The sequence below is a fragment of the Sinocyclocheilus rhinocerous genome, unplaced genomic scaffold (assembly GCF_001515625.1).
Source record: "Sinocyclocheilus rhinocerous isolate Xijiao unplaced genomic scaffold, SAMN03320098_v1.1 scaffold2059, whole genome shotgun sequence".
In the NCBI taxonomy this organism is placed as follows: Eukaryota; Metazoa; Chordata; class Actinopteri; order Cypriniformes; family Cyprinidae; genus Sinocyclocheilus; species Sinocyclocheilus rhinocerous.
The window spans coordinates 85,035-109,633 of record NW_015629307.1 but is presented as its reverse complement, the minus strand read 5'-3'; the positions used below and the strand labels follow the sequence as shown (position 1 = coordinate 109,633).

At 38.0% G+C, this 24,599-nt stretch overlaps 1 protein-coding gene across 1 annotated transcript in view; it reads right to left on the bottom strand.

Annotated features, from left to right (window-relative positions):
- Positions 1–579: 579 nt before the first annotated feature.
- The window catches only part of LOC107738869 (zinc finger protein 804B-like), a 103,322-nt gene continuing 79,302 nt past the window's right edge, over positions 580–24,599 (bottom strand). Inside the window, exons 2-4 of the mRNA XM_016550770.1 lie at positions 20,608–20,751; positions 5,025–5,155; positions 580–4,896 (exon numbers count right to left, since the gene is read on the bottom strand). Of these exons, the coding sequence (XP_016406256.1) occupies positions 1,452–4,896; positions 5,025–5,155; positions 20,608–20,751 (3,720 nt within the window). The 3' untranslated portion in view covers positions 580–1,451. The remainder of the gene's footprint in view (positions 4,897–5,024; positions 5,156–20,607; positions 20,752–24,599) is intronic.

Genomic DNA, 24,599 nt, shown 5'->3' with positions numbered 1-24,599 from the left:
ACCCATTCCACTCACTGAAATGTTACCGAATGCAAAACAACACACCTTGTCAGCTTCTTAAAATATGTCATTGCTCCTATCCAGCAGGACACAACTTTGCCTTCATCACTCTGTGTTTATTAAAGGACAGGCCCAACACAGTTTGAGTTTGGAGATATGAATCACCAATCCGTTTAGTGCCAGTGAGTGACTGCAGAGTAGATCTCTTGCTTGCCAGAGCAGACGACTCGTACCGGAGAGAGTTAATTAGTGCAAATGCGCAGTTGTGTTATTGGGCCACTACTGGCAATGAGAAGCATCATTAACACAAACTCCCAGTCCCTCAGATCTAAGCAGTGAAGCACTGCTCATTTGAAATGAAGTTGTGTTAACATTCACCGAATTCGACATGTATTACGCCATTTTCTGGAGGGTTTCTTAGAGGTGGGTAAATGCCAATTCAGCCACAATCCTCCTCCAGGCAAAATGCCAAACGCTACTCCCTGTCTTTCAAAGCCTAAAGGTCCTGAACCTTAAAAGCCTCAAGTTAAATTCTAGACCTCAAAGACACTAGTAATGAAAAAACTGTAATTTCTCGGAATGACATTTAATTTATTATTATTCCCATGACATTATCTTACAGGTGAAAATATGTCTGGCTCTACCAAAATAAGAGTGAATAAAAACCATCTTGAACATGTATGAACAATCAAGTGCATGTTATTCGTTATTACTTACATTACAAAGTATGAATACATAAATACAGTTCAAGATTTTACACTTTAAATAATTTGAAAAAACATTATTCCATGTCCACACTACAGTTGAGCAAGTACAAACTTACTCTACCCTACTAAACAACACAGAAAAAAAAAAAATTTTTTAAAACGGGACATTTTCAACCAGTGGTGAACACTGCTAAATCCATTAAGAGATACAATAGCTCAATCACATGCTGTATTTCTGCACCAAATAATCATGTAAATTTGCATATTCTAAAAAGAACATTTTAATGAAAAACTTTTTTCTGAATTTTCATGTACATTTTGCTTAGTCAGTTTAAGGTTGCTCAAGGATATCTCCCCTAGTTCTTAATAAATAAAACAATGGCATTAACATTCTAATTTGACTTCAGGTTATGCTTAATTTCAGCCAACTGCTGATTGGACTCAACTGCTGATAAATCATAGTGCACTGAGGCAGGAGAGGTTCATCTGTGTGTTAATGTGGGGAGACAAAGGCTGTACGAAGAATGGAACAGTAAACAACAAAGTAAAAAGTCCCGCTATCTTTGAGTCGACACTGCAACACACAGATTAAACAAAAAAAATCACTATTCAACAGGAACTTTGGCTGAACGTAGAACCTAAAGATCAGAAAGTTCACAGCACACTTGGAGGGGTCTTGTAGAACATTTAAAGTCAAAACGATATTCTTTCTTATTCCCCTTTTCCCCCTCGTTCTGACCAGAGCTAGCTGGTCGGTCCAGGGTGGCGTTGAAGGTCATGGCTGTGGAACAAAGGGTGTAGTAGGGGGTGGATCTGCAGAGTGCTGGCAGCAGCAACAGCAGCAGCAGCGGCGGCAGCCATGGGCATTGGACTGAGCATCGTGGGGAGCAGAGAAGCGTGAGGCAGGGGGTGGAGAGTCAACCCAGGAACATTATGGTGATGGTGAACAGGGTGGAGGGATGAGGCTGGGATCAGGTGGAGGGGTTGAGCTGCCAACACAGCAGCAGGTGGTGCTGGAAAAAAGGCAGCAGGAATTGGAGGGGCAAAATGGGCCTGAGAGAGAGAGGGATGAAGGGGAGGCAGCAGGGCAACAGGGGAAGGGTGTGGAGCAATAGAAGAGGGTGGAGAAGAGGGCTGGAGTATGCTGTATGGCAGACAGGCTGAAAGTGTAGTCTGGTCGGGTGGCTCTGGAGTTGGTACTGGTAAATGGGTCATGTCGGCAGATGCTTGCTTTTGAAGATACTGCTGCTGCATGTGCTGCCGGGCCTGGAGTTGAAGCAATCTGTACTTCTCAATCTCATCATCAGTGAAGGTGATTGGTTGCTCTGAAAGGGGGGGGGTTGTACGTTTTGGACAATGAATCCCTGCAATTTCTGCATTATCCTCTTGGTGTCTAATGTTGAGTTTTTGTGACAACGTCTTGTCTGGATTCAGAGCTAAAGCAGCACAGGTTTCTGTTGATCTATCCTCCTTGGCATTTTCAAGACAAGCTTGGGATGTATTGGGATTTTGCCCATCTGTGTGTCGTAAGTGTTGTGGAGTATTACTGTCAATTTGAGGTATAACTTGTGGATTTGATGGAACAGTTGAACATGTTTGAACCTGGTTATTAATACTGGCACTTGCATCTTTATTAATCCTTATTTTTCTTACCCCTTTCTTAATACAGGGTAATTTACCAATTAGTGGAAACAAGAGAGCGACATTTGCTTTCTTTACTTTAGGATCCTTCTCAACCAACTGGTCTTTCGGCATTGGGTTAGATTTGTCTGTAACATGATCTATCCCAACACCTGATTGTAAGGATGTAGTCTGAGCTGCATGGTTACTTGTAGCTAATGGGGGTGAATGACTCCTCTTTCTAAGAAGAGAATGGGAGGATTTGGTCTTGACCAATCTCTCGGATGGCCATCCAGAATGACTGCAATGTTTCTGGCTCTGTCTAGTAGGAGATGGCCTAATATGAGAATTAGACAACCAGTCCCCACTAAGATCAGAGATGCTAGTGCTACTAGAGGAACTGGGGCTACGAATGGACACTGGCTTGTTATACCACCTGTCTTCACTTCGTTCAGGACTTGACCAAGGAAGTTCTTCTCTCTCCCGGTGCCTCCTACCTACAGGGCTAAGCCTTTCATACCACCAATCCTTGACATCCTCTTGAGGTTCAGGACTGTCATAGACTCTATAAAACAACTGCCTGCCTGTATGTTGAATTCTGTGCTCTCTGTATTTATGCTCCTCAATAAACCTTTTGTGCCTTCTGATGCTGTACCTCTCATGCTGATCTGGGCTGTTACAAACTGTTGAATATTTCCGTTTATTGTAGACATAAGAGTCTGTGTAATCCCAGCTTTCTCCCATATGTTCAAAATCTCTGCAAGGACTATAACTGTAGTGAGGATCATTGTAAGAGGAACTTCTAATGCAAGACCTGGACTGACTGTGCTCCTTTCTCAAAGGGTACAAATAGTTTGATCTTGGTGAGGTGGAGCATCTCCCCGTGTGGTACACAGGCCATTCCCCATCTGAGTTTAAGTCTGACAGGCCACTCCATGACCCAGATTTGTCACTGGTGGGAGTTGAGGCAGCATCCCTCTTTGAATCGTAGGTGTCGTCATACCAGCGATAATTATCCTCTCTTCCTGTCGTGTTGTGAACAGAATATGGCAAAGGCCTTCGCCTTACCAAGCGCAGCGCCGACACAAGCCCCCTCATCTTTTGACATTTCTTCCTTTTACGTGCCGGGGCGGAAAGCGAGCTTACAACAATGCTTTTGAGGCTGTGCTCTGGGGTGTCACTTTCATTTGAAGTCTCATCTCTCACTGATCTTTTCCTCTTCCCCAGCTTGTGCCTCCTCTCTGTGCATGCTTGCTTGTTTTGTGGCATGTCGGTTGGAGTGCTTTGGAATTCAAAGTGTCCTCTAGCTTCTGTCTGCGAGCAGGTTTTGAATGCACAGCCCGCTTGCCGGATCCTGACAGCATCTAATTTACACCTACGTTTTTTTCCCTTTCTCCTCTGTTTGGGTCTCTTTGGTTTTAAAATGCCTAATTTAACTCCAGGAACATCCTGTGTTTGTGGCCGAGCTCTGTCATTCTGGCCTGCGAGCTTGTCGACAACACCAAGATCTGTCTCCATAACCTTTGTGCTTTTTACTTTGCCCTCCTTGTGTTTGAAATGGTAGTATAGAGGGTTACAGCTGTAAGATATGTGTGGCTCGTTGGACGTGTACTGCACCATCTCAAAAGGCCATTTTGTCACACTTCCATCCTTACTGAGTACATTAAGGAAAGAATCTGTATTTTCATCCTTACACACTTTGTGTATTTTATACTCCTCTGTCTGTTTTTCTGATATACAGTTCTTCTCATTTTGCATAATACCCTGTTCGTTGCTTTTCTGTGTGTGGTAGTGTGAGCCTTTGTGTATTTGAGGTTGGCCTTGGGCCATGGTGCCCTGTCCATCTGTGTAAACAGTAGGGCTGGGGCACTTGAGGCATTCTCTCTCCTCTGATCCCCCATAAGCCCCCTCTGCCCTGGGCCTCTGCCCCCCATCAAGCAATCTGTCCTCTGAACCAGCTGGCTTCCAGTCTGCTCCAGGACTTTGTGTGTCAGGACACCCCAGCTTCTCTGGCTCACTTGTGCTGTAGTTTGCCTGAATTTCAGGGCTTTCCACATGTTCTGCTTGTGCTTCCATTTGTGGTGTTTGAGAGTCTCCATCCGCCCATCCCAGAGTCGGTGGATCATGGGATAGATCGTGGTCATCATTACTTGGGGTTCTGGGTGAGCTCGAGCAGGACCAGAGGGCCTCTAAGGCGAGTCTGTGCCTATGGCGCTGGAGCTCTTGATATTCACTGGTCTCCTCAAGTCCATCACTGAACACAGACGCACAGGAGTCAAGCTTCATTTGAGCTCGCCTGGAGAAACAGAACGAGACTCCTGCCCTGGGGCTCCGGTGTCCTGCAGAGGATTTTGTCTGTAAGGGGTGCTTTTCGTGACATAGCTGCTGATGTGTGGGTATACGAGTAGAGGACAAGCCCTTCAAAGAGACATTTGTGGAGATGGGAGTTGAGTCTTGGACCGAGGATGCTGTTGGTTTTGTGTCAAACTTGCTACTGCCAGTCGAGGGGATTTTAACTTGATCCTTATCCTTGTTTGTAGACCTTAACTTTGGACCTTTCCTGTCATCACTGTTGGCAAGAACAGAAGACAGTGTTGTTATTAGGCAGAGCTGAAAGATCTAATTTCTCTTTAAATCTAATATGTGGTGCATGCATGCATTATATCAAATTCATATTGTAAGTATATAATGTTTTACCTGTCTCTTTGCTGTTTAAGCTGTGCGAGCTGGTGCAGTCGTTTCAGAGCTCTCTTCTGCTTTTTCTCATCCTTCCAGGACTTGGAGGAGACATTCCTTGCAAATTCTCTCTGCTTCAACTCTTTCAGCCTCTGTCAGACAAAACAGACATAAAGATATGAGAAAGTCTGGAAAACAATCCATGAAAAGGCTTTCCATGAAAACAACATTTGTTTGGCTTGGATAAAGGCCCTAAAGAAGGAAAGTCAGGAGGAAAAGAAACATCAATCTAGGTCTAACCTGGGGTTCAAACAGTGGCAGAACAATCCTTAAATAGCCTTATGACACCTTTGATTAGAAAGAGAAACAAAAACATATTTTTCTAACACTTCTGTTAATAGAGACTGTACAGTCCGTCAATTTCCCGCATAAAAGACTCCTTTGAAATGGCACAGACCACACCGATGGATGCCTGTCTATTTATCACTTCATCCCTTTAGGGCAGAGAAGAAAAAATCGAAACAAAGTAAACAGAAAATCAACAAAGCCAAAATACAATCACAAAACTATAAAAGTGTCAGTGGTGCCTGAATTTGTTCAGCAGACATGAATGGAAAGTCACATGAACACAGCCAAACACTTTTGACTTCACTCAGTAGGGAAATAAAAGGGAAAACCATATTTGTCTTGACTTGTGAGAGGCAACGAAAATGTAACTCACTGCATCCTCTCCTTCCCTTCTACAGGACCACTGTATTCCCCTCATACTGCCAGTACACAGGTGTTTAATTTGATCAGGTAATAAAAACACTTACTGTACACATAAAAGAAAGGAAAAATACACAGTTGTATTTAATTGGTATTAGCCAACATGTGGAATGAGCTGTCAGTGGTGTGTCACAAACTCAAAGCAGGTTAGTCTTTCCAAAACTTTTATTTTATGATCACATGCGTTCACACACCATACCAAGATTTTGTTGGTGGGTGTGAAGGGAGTGCCAAGAGGAGGACAGTTCCCCTCTGCTGCATGGTGACAAGCACTGACAGGAAAAAAACACTGTATCTGTGAGAAGTTAGCAAGCTAACTCCCAACAGAGCCCGCTGACTTTACACAGCAAAACACACTAATGATGCCTGCTTCAAGGGGGCTGCACAGAAGATTTTCAGAGTATACACACACCGGTGGAACCACAAAAATGTTTCCACTTTTTTATACTTCATATACTTCATCTTTCAAAAAACAAGAACACTGATACGGTGGACGAGCAAACTCACACTTCAGTAAACAAATATATAAATTTCAGATAAACAGAAATGTGACTTCCGACCTCTTTGTTTTTTTCAATAAATTTCTCTTCATTCATAAACTGATTGCTGATGTGATTCATTATTAGTACATAATTTCTCTATTCAGTAACATGAAGAGAAATTCTTAACTCTATTCTTCTCATTTTGCAGCAGCATAACAAATTAATATATGCATACAATACTGTAAATAAGAAAGTAAACGGCACACAGCGAGAATAAGAGACACGATTTTCCTTGTCTTCAGATTTTGACCTGTCAACACAAAGGCAGAATGTGGGTGCTGTTTTATTCTAAAAAACACAAATAATAATAATGCCTTAGATATCTTACAAAACCTTGCCTTGCTGCCTAATTGCTACATAAGAAGCATGTTGTTGCATTTAAAAATGTGAGACGAAGGTCAGAGGAATGGAAAAAAATGCTATTTTGTTTTTTTAAAGTTGCACTTATATTAACTTGAGTGCGGTGCTGAAAAAGTGGCAAGATGCAAGTGCTATGGTCAAAGACATGCATCAAGCATGTGCTTACATAAAAAACTATGGAAAACCTGTGAAGTGGAATGCATAAATGCATTCTGTGTGAACAGCCCCTATAGCATCCACCAGTTATTTTTATATTTCTAAGTGACTGATTCGGAAAGCACTGTAGAACTTAAAGAATTACGTGCTGTACTATTGTTATCGCTACTTTTCAGTACTGAATGATATACAAGAAATTTGCCATCTTGGATTTATTTTCCACTAATGCAAGTCTCATAGAAATATGCAAAATTGTATGGCTTTTTAAAAACACTAGGTCAGCCTCTTTTTCTAATTAAGTGTTACTCCAGAAAGCACTGCTCTCTCTATCGATCTTTTACAGCCTGGAAACATTGTGATGTCTTTGGCAGAATGAGATGTTTATAGTATAAATCTATTCCATGACTGATATGATTGATAAGGCACATTAAAGTATTTGCCGCTAATGTTGATGAGCATGTCTAAACGCTCTACTCATAATTAGCTCTGGATATTCTCATATTCATGATGCCTTAGATTTCGCCCTTCAGAAGATAATTTGAAATTTCAATGAAACATCTGCCTCATGAATAACTGACAGATAAGGAAGAACAAAAGAATATTTGAACCATCAAAAGGAAAATATATTTTAAACTGTCAAAAAGAACTCATGTCCTCTGATCATACTGATTGGGCACGAATCTAAAACATTTTATTAAAAGATGCAAAAGGATCCTCAGATTTTTAAAACCTAATTTTTGTAAAGTGTTACAGTATAAAGTACTACAGTTGGTCCAGTGGCATAGACTGCAAATCACACGCACACACATACTTTAACCCTGAGTTGTGTTGGGATTAATGAGAATTGGAGGTGATGAGATGCTCTAATTGACCTCCGACCTCAAGTCCATTAAATCAATTCTGTTGTGTGCTAATGATCAAACACTGACGGATTAATCAATGTGAAAGAACAGAGGTTTGTCTGCATGTGATGTGCAAGGATAGACCCTTTAGCATATTATTGATGAAAATGTCTTTTCACTACAATGTGGAAAAGCCCATTAGGATACTTTTATAAACCTTTAGCAGGAGTAGCTATTCTGAATCTTAATTCAAGAGTAATGCAGCAGTTTGCATCTCATATAATGTAGGGCCCTGCATCTCAAACACGCTGAGATTCACCAGTTGAGATAACAGACCTCAGGGTTTTATGTTGCTACTAAAAATCCTAATGTTAATAGACCTTAAAGGAATCCCATCAATAGGGTGCAGGGTAAAGAGCCTGTATCATAGATATAAAGGCACTATAGTGGAAACTATGGCCGATGTGCAAGGCATTTTAAAGACAATAAAATGCTGTGAACTGCACACAGCATAAGGTTTTCATTAGTTCTCTTTTTCATGGTTAACCCTCTGTAAAAAAGCTAAAACTGGACGTTTTTATTGGTGCTGGCCTGGTGGGATCTCTCCATACGAGCGAGTGAACAAACAAAGAAATAAAGAGGAGGAAAAAACATGCTCTGTTAACCATGTGTCCCCCTTTCGTTCTCCACTTCTCACTGGGACAAACTCACTTGCACCACTTCTGCGCACAGTATTTTAGTGGAAATCTTACTCACTAACCAATTGTAATCAAATGCACTGAAAAAGCATTTCAATTAAGCAACTGTCAGCTTTTTCCACACAAACACACTTTACATGTAAATGCAATGTACATAATAATGTAATAAAATGTTTTATGTACATTATTAACATTACACAAAGTAGTGAAAGATTCTAGTAAAAATGACCTGCAAAATATGGACTAGCGCAATGAAAATGCAGTTTAGCAGAGATTTTGTTGCCATTTTTGGAACCGTTTTCATTATTCCTTTAGTGAATCGGCTGCTAAAACACCCCCCTTTGTCTGCCTTTTTGTCTTTTTTACTCGCTCTTTTATTAAGGATCAAATCTCCAAGGCAGCTAGATACGGCCTTAATATACTGTCCTGTCTAGAGTTTCTGTCAACTTCCACATTATATCACAACCTTGAGCAAACACACTCTCATGAAAAACAGAGTTGAGTCATGATCACACTTTCCCACACTTCACTTTGCCAAATAAATGAGTAATGCTCTACAAAAACAACATATGACCTGAGTATCGAGCAGCATTCTATCACATTACAAACACATTTAACACACACATCGCTCATAATGCTAACTAATGATTCATACACAAACGCAGGTACAATGGAAGTGTGAAATCTGGTCTGACAGCTGACACTGACTGAACTCGGGCTCACTGTTAGCAGATTTGCCATTTTAGCACTGGGACATGAGCAGGCTGTTCCCTAATTGGCTGAAACATCTCTGTCCACCTCGCAGAGCCCAGACATGGAGGTGTCACCTTGTAACATTTCACCAGGAACAGGCCTAAAAAGAACTGGATTTCTGTCTGCTACTTTTTTTGTGTGAATTTGAAAAGTCATTGCGGTTCATCTGCTCCCTTCAGTTTGGGTCATGCAGACAGCTGTCATCTTTACAGGCTTCAATGCCAATCATGGCTGCCTTGTTCAGTCATGTAACTCCAATGCAGATCTTTCTACAAAAGGGATGGTTAAATCCATTGTTTGCATGCTTGGGTGGTATGTTTTCATATCAACAGCTAGATATTCTGCTATATCTTTTCTACTGCAGAATAATTTTCAGTTCAGTTGAGGTGGCTTTGTTGATTATAATGATTAGTTTTGAAACCATGCGGCTCGCGCCTGGTGTTAACACGTTGCAGCTTTTGGTTGTTTACGGCTGCCAAACAACATCGCAACTTGCCAAATAAATTCAGAATTCAGTTGATGTGCGTTTACACGGTCACGGGTATTCATATCTTCAAATGTGGCTCATCCATTTAGATTGATAATTTACTACTGTTTTAAGTACTGAAACTATACATTCATTTATAATGAATAATCTTAAATTTTTGGTTTGCATTAATCAAGTTCCAATAAATAAAATAAAATAATCAAATGACATAATTGGTGAAGCATTTAATTTACTAAATTACCCACAATCAGGCAATTCTAAATGGTTATGCAATATATACAGGTACATCTCAAAAAATTTGAATATCATGAAAAAGGTCAATATTTTTTGTCACTCATTTCAGAAAGTGAAACCCATATATTATATAGATTTTGAAAAGAAATTTTGATGATAATGGCTTACAGATAATGAAAACCCAAAATTCAGTGTCTCAGAAAATTTGAATATTACATAAGATCAATTTAAAAAAAGGATATTTTAAACAGAAATGTCAGGCTTCTGAAAAGTATGTTCATTTCTAAGAAATAAAGGCTTGAAATATTTCACTCTAAGTGTTCAATTCAATTCAATTCAAGTTAATTTGTACAGCGCTTTTCACGATACAAATCATTGCAAAGCAACTTTACAGCAAATTAAGTTTCTACAATATTTAGTGGTAGCTCATCAGTGGTGACTGTCAGTCAATGTACATATGGCAGAAAGGATGTCAATCCCAGCAGAAGCAGAGAAACAAATAGAGACATAATTAGCTTAGCTGCTGTTCCAACCAAGCAAAATTTATTTGTTTAACCCAAACTAAAGAATAATAATGTGCATTTGATCAGATATAACTGCAGTACAAGATTATGATATGCATTATTTGAATGCTTGGCCAAAGAGATGTGTCTTTAATCTAGATTTAAACAGAGAGAGTGTGTCTGAACCCCGAAGTGTAATGAATCTATATACCGTAATATATGGGTTTCACTTTCTGAAATGAGTGACAAAAAATATTGACCTTTTTCATGATATTCTAATTTTTTGAGATGTACCTGTAAAACATTTTTATGTTGACTATACAGCAAGAAATAACTATAGTGTGATAATATATTTTTAATAGATGCACATATACAGTAAAAAACAACATTTTTGAAAACATACATTTCATAAGATGTCTTGATGGATCTGTTATTACAAACATGCAGCTTTTTGCTTCGCAAGATGTTAGATGATAGAATGGAGTCATGTGGATTACTGTGATGTTTTTATCAACTGTTTGGAGTCTCATTCTGACGGCACCCATTCACTGAAGAGGTTAGTGAGCAATTAGTGAGCAAGTTATTTAATGCTAGCTTTCTCCAAATCTGTTCCTATGGAGAAACAAACTCATCTACATATTGGATGACCTGAGGGTGGGTAAATTTTCAGCAGATTTTATTTATTTTCTAAACTATGCTGTTAACATCAAAATTAGTATCAGCAAAATGATCAGTATCTGCAAAAATTCAAAAATATCTTGTAACCCTAAACATTTTCATTCATACCATTCACCATTCGCAATAGCCTATCTGCTACAAGTCGCCCTGTTCATCGAGCTAATCGAAAAACACCAGCGTATGCATACAACTGTGAGAGCGTGTGTGTGTGTGAGGTCCTTCTGTATGCTCCAGTTTCTCTGGTTTAATCTGCCGTATTGTGACAGGCCTCTCTGGACCTCCTGAGCCACTGAGCACAGGTGAGCAACATTAGTCAGCCTGCCTCCCAGTCTAAAACCTGACACAACAAACAGGTGGGACTGCCTCTCTCTCTTTTACACACAGACGAGGAAAAGCATCAAGCGGCGTTAAGAAACAGAGAGAATATTCTCTGCATAATGAAGCATTGAAACAGAATAGACTGCGCACCTGGGTCTGTGTGCGTCTGCGTATATGTGTGCGAGTTGTCTAACACCGTTCCATCTGTCTGTTCTTCCCCTCAGGTATAGCTGGTCCTCTGATGCTTTCAAAATGAGTCATATCTCCCCCTCTCCCTTTCTAACTCGGTTTCTTTTTTTAACACTGTGCTCTCTTGTACCTTTATCGGGATGTGGCAGGTGGAGATGAATAGAGCCTCAGCTGGGCTGCGGAGACCCTGGAGAGCTCCAGGCGTTTGACAAGGGCAGAAGACAATAAGAGCCTACTCATCCTGGCAGTCTACAGAGAGAGCAGCGCACCGCTTCCTCGTTCTCCCACTCATCCCATATAGTGCACTGCACTGAGGAACAGGCAGTCTCCTTCTCTCGATCTTCCTGCAGCCCACGAAACAACTTCTTTACTTTGTCTTTGTCATTGAGCAGGGTCAGTTTGCTAACACTATCCTCCTCCTGGGGAAGACGGAGAGACCAAGAGAGACACGGTGTACAGCTTATTCTCCTAGGGCTGTCAACAGGAAAGAGAATCACTGATAGAGAGAGTGATGAATGCGTTCTTGTGTTTAGATATTGTTTCAAAAAGTTTAGCTGCTTAGATTTTGCACAACATCTTAAAATACTCATGCCACAAAACAACCCGAAAAGACATCTGTACTATTAATAATGAGTGCAGACAGACTGTAAAAACAGGTTATGTGCGAATGGACCCTAATTCTACCTAAGTCAGACTGACAAACTCAATTGCAAATGGACAGTAAATGTTCAATGATACTGAAATAATCCAAACAATACATTGAGTACTAAAGCCACTTTTCATAATGGCTATTCAATGCCATATTATCTTATTATTCTATTATCCTAATTAGGAGCTTTTCTCAGCAAATATTGATATTTATGATTAATTATGATGAACTTTATGAATGAATCAGCATATCATGTAATTGACTTTAATCAATAGGCAGCCTTCATAATGACTGTATGATGCACAGTCACATTGTTAATGGCAAAACATTCCATTATAAAAGTGATTTTATATAAAAAAAATAAAAATGCCGAATTTATTTGATCAAAAACATATCATGAAATATTACAAAATAAAATAACTTTTTCCTATTTTAAAATATTTTAAAATGTAATTTATTCCTGAAGCTGAATTTTCAGCAACCATTACTCCAGTTTTCAGTGTCACGTGATTGTTCAGAAATCATTCTAATATGCTGATTTGGTACGCAAAAACATTTCTTATTATTATCAATGTGAAAAAAGTTGTGCTGCTTAGTATTTTTTGTGGAAATAGTAAAGAACAGCATTTATTTTAAATCAAATTTTTGAAACAATGCTAAAGTCTTTACTGTCACTTTACTGTGACCATCAGTTTAGTGCATCCTCAGTGAATAAAAGTACTAATTTCTTAAATTGACCACAAATTTTTGAATGGTAATATATATATAATATTTAATTGAAAAATCCATTATTAATACTGCATTCTAAATGGCTGATTTTAGTATTCCTGTCTGGATCTTCATGTAATTTACACAAGCAGGACAAGTTCCAATTTTGTTCCAGGAACAACAAAAAAAGCTGATCCAGGAACTTGTCCTGCTTGTGTAAATCACATTGACCTGCACCTAGTAGTGCTGTTTCTGCAGTAGAAAAGTTTTACTCAGCATTCAGTGTGTGTTAGTAAAGTGTTCTACTTATTTAACCATGTAACAAAGACAGATAACATGCCACTTTGCCCTTTAAAGATTACTAATGGCTGTGCATTACCTCTGCTCTGCTGTGTGGCATCGATTCAGCACGTTCCCTCATTTCCAAATCCACAGCTGCCTGATGAAAAACCTACCACCTATATTACGCCACCTTCAGCGCAAACACTCTCTGCTGGGAGTCTGCGCCAATCACACTCAGCCTAATCTCATCACCGCTGATTCTGTGGCCAACTGCAGTTGGTGCAGAGAGGCAGCGATAAGCCTCAGGCATTTACTTGAAAAGAAAATGAAAAACTCCCTCTCTTTCTCCCTTCCCTCTGCGCGAACCATCTCCACGGACAGTTTCGTGCCGAGCGGGAGCATTTTGCTCAGGAGGACATTTAATAAAATTCCTGGAAATATGAGAAAAACTCACGCATGAGAAGCACCTATCTAGCAATTTGGAATTCAAACTAAAGATTACAGACTACCGGCTGAAACAATGTATCTTCCGCAAACCTCTTCCTAACAGCCGCGAGCAAAGGAACTATGTAATCCTTGGCGGTTGTTTCTACTTAACGTTGATTATAAACTGTCACTCTCATTCACCCCAGGAGGAAAACATCAACGTGTGGATTATCCTCAACCCAATCTGCACGTTCACAGGCAGATAATCCACCAAAGACACTTCCAATATCCTGCGCCGTCTGATGCACACCACACACGGGGCTCATGTGTTGAGTGTTAGCATTGGGCCGCAGGCAAAAACTGTCTGCTTAAACTCCTTTAGACCCCCTTCAGCAGCTCCTAAAATGACAGGCTGTCAGGTTATGTGATCTGTAACATTTGTGTGTTCCGTATATGTTTGAATGCTGTAATGAGTCCGTGCGTAAGGTGTCTGAGAGGATCAGGAAAGGAGACCCTTTGAAGCTGAGAGGATGTGAGTGCATGAGAGGGAGGAGAGGAGATTTGGAACCGGATATTGCAGGAAGGTGCGGTAAGGAGCTTTCGGGGAAGCTTTCATCCATACAGAAGCTGTTTCTCCTCCTGTACACACAAACACACAGTCTGATGGGGTTTTTTGAGTAGGGGAGACTGGCGAGTGTTGGAACACATTTTGTTTGCAATGTCTGTTACTCAACTTTTTGTGCTTTGTGTGTCAAGTAATCATTCTAATATGATGATTCTGCTCAAGAAACATTTCTTATTATTATCAATGCTGAATACAGTTGAGCTGCTGAGGAAACTACTATTTACTATTCAAAAGTTTGGGTTTGCTTTGAAGTATACGATTTAAAAATAATAATACTTTTATTCAGCAAGGTCACATTCACAATTGATCAAACGTGACAGTAAATAATGTTTCTATTTCAAGTAAATACCATTTACTGAACAGAATGAAAGAATACTGAGCAGTATATTAAGCAGCAAAAACCTTCTTCTATATTCATAACAATAAGAACCACTATTAGTAATTAATTGAGCACCAGTAACGATTGATAATAACTGAGCAGCAAATCAGCATGTAAGAATGATTTCTGAAGGATCGTGTGACACTGGAGTAACGGCTGCTGAAAATTCAGCTTTGCCATCACAGGAATAAAAAAACATTAGAAAATATATTAAAATACAGTTATTTTGAATTGTAATAATATTTCACAGTATTACTGTTTTACTATATTTTTCATCAAATGAATGCAGCCTTGATGAACATAAGAGACTTTCAAAAACATTAAAATCATCAAAAATGATAAAATGATCAACAACAAAAAATCAATAAAAATTTATTTTAGATTTCTTTTACACTTTCTATTGCTTTATATAATTTTTCTAGTGTTTCTGGTATGTCATGTAGTGATTTGCAGCTCATAAACTGATTGTCACAACTTTAATTACCCTGGTATGTGTATATGTTAAAGAAAGAGAGATATTGTGATGTCAGTATATTTTATCTAGTATAAACAGGTAATGCAACACATTGGTTATATAAGCGCTGTACATTTCTATGCAGTTTTTCTAGCAAAAGTGGATATTGGCTTGCTGGTAGATGCAGAGAGCCCCTAGCAAAGATTCTATTATTGTCCTATCAGATATACTTGCAATGCAGTTTCGAGTAATGACTGGAACATCTAAAGTGGCTGTTTACATAACAGAATAGCTCTCAATACCCTCAGGCTTTTAAAAGTTTATGAGGAATCATACAAATTCCTCCATCTGCTGCAAATGAAGTTTCATGCAATTATTTGTCTGAGTTTATCCTCTTGTCCCTTTATAACTGTTATCCATTCATTCATTTCAGGCTGCTGACTCACCGCTTTCGGCTGAGAAAGCAGCCACCACTTTTTCCGTGTTTCTTCTTCTTTTTTTTTTTCTCAAAACGCTCTCTGAGTGCAAAGCCACTCAGGAATCGTTCATAGAAGGACAAATTAACTATTTGTGCGGCGTTAAAAATACATTCTCTTTTTCTTCTCCCAGAGCTGCCCCCTCCCTCACACCGCTAAATGCCCTGAGGATATACCTTACACTCACACACTCTCACATGTCCCTCAGCTATTTTTTAAACATTAAGCAGCCTGCTGCGCTTTTTTATAGAAACACAGACACGACTAGGCTTGGACTCCTTCAGATCAGATTGAATTCTTCCTCGGCACCCCCCAGTGACTGTGGGTTATGAAATATGGATTATCTCCAAGCTCATATCTGTAGGTCTCTATCGCTCGAAATCCACCTCAGCCGTGGTAGTCTATCAGGGGAATACCCTTCAGATTCTGCTCTTAGCCTCTAGTGGAATGGTTAAAAAAAAGTCCTCTTGACACTTCACCTTAATATTTATACCTCTCTTTTTTGTTTTTCTCTTCTTTACTCTTTCATATTATAGCTTTAACCCTCATGTTAGGATGAAATTGACTTGTTTTTAAGCTTGGGGTGACAGGTTTGGCGTCATTCAGAAATCAGTTGAGAATGTCTTAAATTCCGATTCAAGCCTTAAATATGAGTTTCAATGTAAGGAAGTAGAGTTCAAATGAATTTAAATTCTAAGGAATCCATATAACTGTAATTAGTTAGAAAAGCAAAGTTTGTAAATACAAACAAAATGTTGGCTAGATAAAACCCTGTTCAAAAGTTTTGAAGAAATTTGAAGCTTCATATTCCAGAATATTAGAACGACATGACGGATGGACAGACAGACATAGGTTTTCTTTTAGTTACAATATAGTAAACCACTCCTGTTAGGAATGTGACTGGTATCCTTTCCAGTAATGTTGTTTCTGTTAGGCCTCAATTAGACCTCCCACAAATACAAAAATTAAATGAAATAAACCCAACTGAATATTCAATATGAAGTTGAGAGTATCTCAGCGAGTCTTAGCATTTACAGTTCCTTGCATTTATTCATGGTTTATATCTAGGCTCTCACCCTAAACATGAGTAATGGAACATTTTATAAGACTTCAATATTTTTTTCAAGCTATTAAATTGCCTTAGGCTCTTTTAGACCCCTCAACATGAGGGTTAACTCCAGTCTTTGCTTCTCTGGTTCTCTCTGTGTTGCACTGGCGTTAACCTCCGTCTCATGCCTCACCTCTTCCTTTCCCTCCTCTTTTTATTGAAGGACAGCTGGTTGATTTGCATAGCTCTCTAGGAAAGGTTTTGTGGCTCTTAAAGATTAATTAAATCAAACCTCTCAACCATGTTTGGTGCACTTCATTGCATACAGTATACATACACGCACACACGCGCGCATAAATGCTAAGTGACTGGGGATTCTGTGGGTTGTGAAATATACAGTATTGTTCCTCAGGACCAGGGAGCACAGCCAGGCTGCATGTTTCTAGAGCGATATGTGAAGCGGCTGGGTTGGGGTCACACCAAGCTGCCTCAACTGCCAACCTCACAGCATGCATATTTTACACAGTCGACTATACATAACTCGGTCTAATGAAATGCTCTCGATGCACTCTCGATTCCTGACTTGTTAGAGAAGTCAGTTCACAGACCAACAACATTATTTTGCTGTTCAGTACAGAGTTGGTCATTATAAAACATATAAAAGTACTAAAAAACCAATACAATTTCAATATTTAAATATTAAATTATATTTAGTATAATTTTTGTACCTGAACAATGTGCAATATAAAACTTCACTGATTCATGCGGCAAAAAAAATGAAAATCAAATGCTTATCCTTATGAAATTTAATGATCAGTTAGCATTACCATACCATAGATTACATATACAGCTCTTGCAAAATATCCTAAGCATATGAAAAACATAATATATTGTATCACAAATGTATTACAGTATAGTAATATTTGATACATACAGCAAATATGAATATACTGTGATGTAATAAGTGAGCTATTAAAACATAAAAGGATATATTGTGATGTAATAGGATAACATATAACATATCTTATATCATAATATATTACATCAAAATATATTCACATATATGTGTCTCCTCCATGAGCACTAAAGCTCAATTATTATTAGGCCACAGCTCATATTTTCAAATGAATCTATTTTACAAGTCATATTGATGACATATTGATGTATTACTACGGTATCTGTCATAAAATAGCATTATTTATTACATTTTACACAAAGATGAGTAATTTCAACCTATTACACTAGGGGGAAAAAAACGTTTGGTCACAATTAATTAAACAGAAACAAGAATGACATGCTAATTTCTCTGTGACGAAGTACTGATGTGAAACACTCGGCTGAAAATCTCATGATTGATTATGGAATATTACGGATGTTCGTGCTGAGCTGGCATCATTCATCTCTGACTCATTGACTTTGACTAACAGGAACAGACACATCTGCACGGCGAACAAGTGTGCAGTCATCTGTGGTTTGATCGGAGCCATGTTTGCACGGAGATGAAATCCATCGCAACAACATGTGTAATTACTTTCCTCCCTGCCTCTCTGTCTGTCTTTGGTGTAGCTGTCATTGAGCGGTCCTTCAGAATGAGTTGCGTAACTCTCTTTCTGTATCTCTCGCTCTCTGCTTCAGACTTGGATTTCATGTAACTGTACGTATGAAATGTTTCATTAGTGTATAGTTTTGCATGTTAATTTTTAGACTGTGCTGTAATGATGCAGCAGCAGGCTTATGATGAATAAGACATGCAAGGTTGAAGGATGAAGAGAGTTTAATGGCTCTGTGTGCCGTTCTTTGTTAGAAGGCCAGTTTGTCTGACAGCACCCAGGATAATAGCAGCGCACATACAGTGTTATCTGCCGCTCGAAATGTTAGGGAACATGTTTAATCTCAGATACCACACAGATGGGCACCAGACTCCAGTCTGAGATCCTGGCACCAGTGAGGACATTCTCTGCTCTCTCCTCCTTACTTCATCTAGTCCTCCTATCAATCTCTCCATCAATTTCCTTAGCAGAACTTTTGGCTTATCTCTTCTCATTTGTTTTTGCTTTTCTTTATTCCTATTTTTTTTTTTAAATAAAAGTGATGACTGAATATACAGTATGTATATTATATACAGTATAAGCATCAAGATGTCAAGACTTAAAATCTATTATCATTATAATTACTTATTCCTAAGAAAAGGGGTAAACAAAATAAAAGGAGTCTATGGAAATTGTTTTTTAATAACAATCAGCCTTTTAAATTGTTCAACGTCATGTGATTCATTCTGTTCTGTCTATGAAACATAAATTATAAATAAATAATTTATTCCAGTGATGGTATGATCAGTCTTCAATGTCACATACTACTCCAAAATCTGCTTATTTGGTTCTCCAAAAATATTTATTATTTTTCTCCATAAATATTTATTGTTTTTCTGTGATGTTAAACTGTTAATATTAATGTGGAAACTGTGATGTTTTGTTTTCAACAGTTCAAAAGAACTGCATTTATTTTAAATAGAAATCTTTTGTAAAACTATAAATGTTCTTAGTGTAACTTTTGATCAATTTAATATGTCCTTGCTTCCAAAAAAACAAAATTGTTAACACAAAACTGGTACACTAATATGCATTAAATAATGCTTAACTAATGCACAGATAATCACAAGTTAATGTATAACTCACGAATAACTAAACCATTTATTAATGATTACTGCATCAGCAACAAATGAACATTATATATTATTCATAGATTAAGTAATCAATAAATTGTTATTAGTTAAATGTGTCATAATGTATTAATTCACTAATAACATATTATATTAACTAATGATGTAAAGTCATAACATAATAATACCTTAGCAAATCATTAGCTAATGATCAATTAAAGCAGACAACTGGAAGTTGAAATGCATGGCTTCGACCCACTGTGGTAATTAACACATGAATTTACACTATTAGTTAATACTATATGTTATTAGGGAATTAATACATTATGACACAATTAACTAATAACAATGTATTGATTACCTAATCTATGAATCATATAGAATGTTCATTTGTTGCTGATGCAGTAATCATTAATAAATTGTTTAGTCCTTCTCATGAGTTATACATTAACTCATACTTATCTGTGCATTAGTTAAGCATGAATTAATGCATATTAGTGCCACCATATTGTAAAGTGTTACCAAAAAGACTTGCTGATCCCAAACTTTTGAAAGATAGTGTCAGAGAGTTTTAAAGTGATTGCTGTTCATACACATCACATGAATCCCCAATAGACAAAAGAACTCATAAAACACCATTTAAAGCCCCATACTCAATACTTGCATAATGGTATCACTGGTATCAATTGCTCATGTTAAGCAGATGGCAAATGGGCCATGAAACCATACAGCAGTCTATTTAAATTTGCTTTGCCTTTTAGATTGACTCAGAACGTTTATTATAATAGAAAAGGTGCATTATTTGTGCTCCTGGAAGTTGTTAGAACTTTAGAATGATCTGCAATAATTAAAGGTGCAAACATTTTTAGTTACTTTTTGTAAACACAACACAAACTCTTTGCAGGTGAAACACCTGCCTCAACATGATATCAGTTACCAGAACACACGCAGCTCAACTGACTCAAGAGACTACCTGAGGGAAGATTAATGATGTACTTTGCAAATGTTTTTCCAAATATACTGTTTATGTTTTGAGCATATAAATAAACAGTTGCACTAACAGTTAGATGACTGACTATAATTTGCGTGTCATTATTGGCTGGGGGATACAAAGTAGACTGTAGACACAAGAATCACCTGGAGACTATTTGGAGGAAAAAATAACTTTAACAAAAGCAAACTGTAGTCGAGCGGTGTGTTTGACCAAGCACACCATCATTTCTATGCATATTATGTTCAGAGACACTCTACTGACGGTAGTAATGGTTTTGTAGACTGTAGGGGAAGAGTTAAATCCCTATTCCTTTCATTTCTGCATTCCTTCCTGCTTCTCCATCTAATGAGCTCGACCACCTGCTGTTGAAGTTTACCTGTTTATGTGCGTGGTCATATGAGTTGATGTGGTTGTCAAACTCCTGATGTTTATGGTACTGCTTGTCGCATAGTTCACAATAGAAGTTGGCCTTCAAATCCCCCAGGGCTTTTGCAATGGCTTTCTCATTCTTAGCGTAGTCCTACAAAAGAGAGGGAGACAAAGAGAGAGAATTGTTTATGCATGTAGATGCTATAATCTAATTAGACAACTGCTCTTGACAATCACACAGTCCTTCTCTAAGAATAAAGTATTTCACTAACTGTTTAAAACCACAAAAGCAAATAATTGTACATGAACTGTACATCAGTTAAGCAGTTTTATTTTTATACTGTCTTATCCTGATTGAATTTGATCATCAAGACAGTCCTCGACAGGCTAAAAGAACCTGATGAAATCAAACAACCCAGCCACCAAAGTATGTTTTTAAATGGTTAATATTTTGCTGTAATTACTAGTTTCGCACCAACAACACTTTTAAGAAGATACTTGAATGTGAGCATAGCTGGGTTACTGTGACAGCATGGTCATCAGTTCATATTGGTTGCAGGATGAATTAACAAACTGAACTGCTCATTGTGATAATAAGACTAGCGCTAACGGTTCGTAACCACTTAAAAGTCATTTTAACACATGAGAAACATTGTTGACCTTGCCTTCTTTGTATACATCACTTTATTGAGCAATATTTAACAATTACCTATATTTTTTGTGAATCTCACTCTATTATTTGTTTTATATATTAATATGTCCAGATAGATTTGTGAACCATTAAAAAATTAAAGGGACAGTTCACCAAAAATGGAACATTCTGACATCATTCACTCGCCTTCATGTCATTCCAAACCCATAAGACTTTGGCTAATCTTTGAAACAAATGAAGATATTTTTAATGAAAGCTGAGAGGTTTCTCTCCCTCCTTTTAAAGTAATTGTAAAAAAAGGAATCCATATGAATTAAGTAGTTTAGTCCAAGTCTTATGAAGTGATATGATCACCTTATATCATCATATCATCATCACCTTTATACATTTTTTAGATCTTGTAAATTTTGGTTAACTGGATTTTCAATGGAGGGACAGAAACTGTCTTCATTTGTGTTTCAAAAATTAACCAAAGTCTCATGGATTTGGAATGACATGAGGGCGAGTAAATCATGACAGATTTGTAATTTTTGCGTGAATATCTCAAAATTAAGATTCAAAAAGTGCACACACACACCCGTACAATTATTAAAGTTGTTCAGAAATGGCATTGATGGATCACCATGTAACATTCACTAATAACATGTTCAGGAGTGCACATGCACACGCACGCACGCACGCACGCACACACACACACACACACACAGTACAGGCCTAAACTCTTCCTCTAGGGAATGTCATCTCTTTTTTGTTGCAAACTTCACATGAGATTCAGCTAGCCGGTAACTTCAAAGGCTCCTGCGATTAATTCAGTATCAAAAGTCTGCTTATACAGACCTCAGGGAGCGACATCAGCCATACAAACACATTGTGCAGACTGCGCCGGTACACACAGACACACATAAGCAAAGAGTACATCTCTCTTGAGCATCATTACCAGAGCTTTCCCATTCTGACACACAGACAGAACAGCTCAACATTTACTACAGGAAAGCAAGGTGGAAAAGGTCATTGTGTAGCAGCTCTTTAACTCTACACTCTTATTATGTTTGACAGAGCGTCTGATCAAGGACTCACTTTTGAGATAGTGTCGACTGAAAAGGGAGAATTCTTGTGTAGCATAGCACTGCAACAGTTTAATAGAGCTTGTTAACAAGTTTCTACATAGAGAAAGTTAAAGTAATTGTGACAATAATACTGATAATGTGCCTCATAATTGGCGAGAGGGCCTCTGCATCACACAGCCCTGCAGCGCGTGGGAGCAGATCATGAATGAAGTGGATGTGATGCAGTTAACAGGCCATCAGGGATTTTGAGGCACACTTTTCTGCTCACAGAGTCCATCCGTGAGCAGAGACAACATGAGATGTCAAAGCAAAAGAACATCATGATTGACTGCTGACACTCTGGTTGCCACACTTGGTATCTAAAATAGGGACACACACACACTCATACAAAATTCTGGGGACACTATGACTTTTAAAAAAATATATATATATTAAGCAAGGATGCATTACATTTATCAAAAGTGACAGCAAAGACATTTATGTTAAAAAGGATTTATATTTAAAATAATTGCTGGGCTTTAGAACTTTTGTTCAAAACAATATAGCACAGTTTTCAGAAAATATTAAGCAGAACAACTGCTTGTATCTCAGTCAAATATTGTCCTATCCTAATAAATACTCAATCTAAAAAAATTTACTCTTATGACAGGTTTTATGATATAATATAATATAATATAATATAATATAATATAATATATACATACGTCGACGCAGGTGTGCATACGCGAACAAAATAAAAAATGTGCTGTGTAAATAAGTTCAGACCTCTCATTTGTGCAGTGACAAGGTTGACAGATGTTAATGCACAATTACTAGGATATTTTAGATCGACAAACTGTAATACTGTATAAGATTTCAATTTGATTGAAAGCTATCCGCTGCCGTTTTCAAAGCACTGTGAAAAACTGTGACATTTCATTCACTGACGCTCTTCAATCGGCAGCACATATACTTGCCGGCAAAGCTTTTAAGCTTGAAAATGATGAATTAATATTTAAAAAAAGAATCATAAATATTTGCTTTTTTTTTTAAAGTTTGCTATGAAATAATTGTATTTTTATTTAATACTCCCTTTTTATTTTAAAATATAATAGTATTATCACACTTTTTTATTTGGTTTAAAAAAACTAACTAAATAAAGTGCAATAATATTATTATCACTATTATACATTTTTTTAATAGTTATATTTAATGGGTCACACTATCCGCAGTGTGAGGACCAAACCAAATCTCCAGATGAAGAGTTTGGTTCCAAAACGTGATAAACGCGAGTTTCCGCCAAAATCAGTATTGTATCTGGTCATTGTATTTTACGCAAAATGCGATATCCGCCGAGTTATTCTGTCATGTTTTCTCCCTTTTTTTCCAAACCGTGACAAACGCCAGTCTCCCTTTTCTGCAGAATGCGATATATCCGCTCAACCAATCACAGCGCACCATTCCACACACTGTAGACAGTAATGGCGGCGCTTTGAGTACACCCGGCTTCCTAGTTTTCCTCATCTATTTTGTACTTTGTGATCAACAAACAAAATTAGGGCTGCACGATAAATCGCATGTGATTGTCATGCGTATCTCGTCAGTAAAGCCGGTTCTGTGAATAGTAAATCTCCATCACGTGCTTTCAGATGGAGCATTTAATACACAGAGCCATAGATCACTGCTATATCGCGTTCATAATCGCAGATGAGTCACATTCGATTATGAACGTGATATTGCGTAGCTTGTCAGTGTAAGTGTTTTTATTAATGCCATTAATGTTTTTATTAATACAGCGTAGGCTAGGGATGTGCATCTCATGACTGAGGCCGATACGATACGCATCTCGATGCATAGCCAACGATACGATACATTAAAGATACATATGAAGCAGCTACCGATGCGATGCGATTCACCCCTGTTACGATGCAGTGCGATCCGATTTCGATTCGATTCAAAACAATGCAAATCGATGCAATACGATGCAATGGAGAAATCATGATCACTTTTAATGCCTCGAGGCCTGTTTCTTAAGGCTTATTTCTGTTAGTCTGACTCATTGTCAAATGATTTGGTTCCATAAAGCAAATTTAACATAGGCCTAGATCAAGCTTAGTCACTATGGCAACTTATGCTGGGAAACTAACCTGGTCTAAAGCAGGTTAACTGTCAGACTAAGCGGAGTTCCTCTAAAACTGACCAATAGGAACACTATTATTTGACTTTTTTTTACAGTTTCTAGCCAAGCAGAAAGGCTCTCTCTGGTTTTATGACAGCTGTAGGCTACCTTTGCAGAACAGA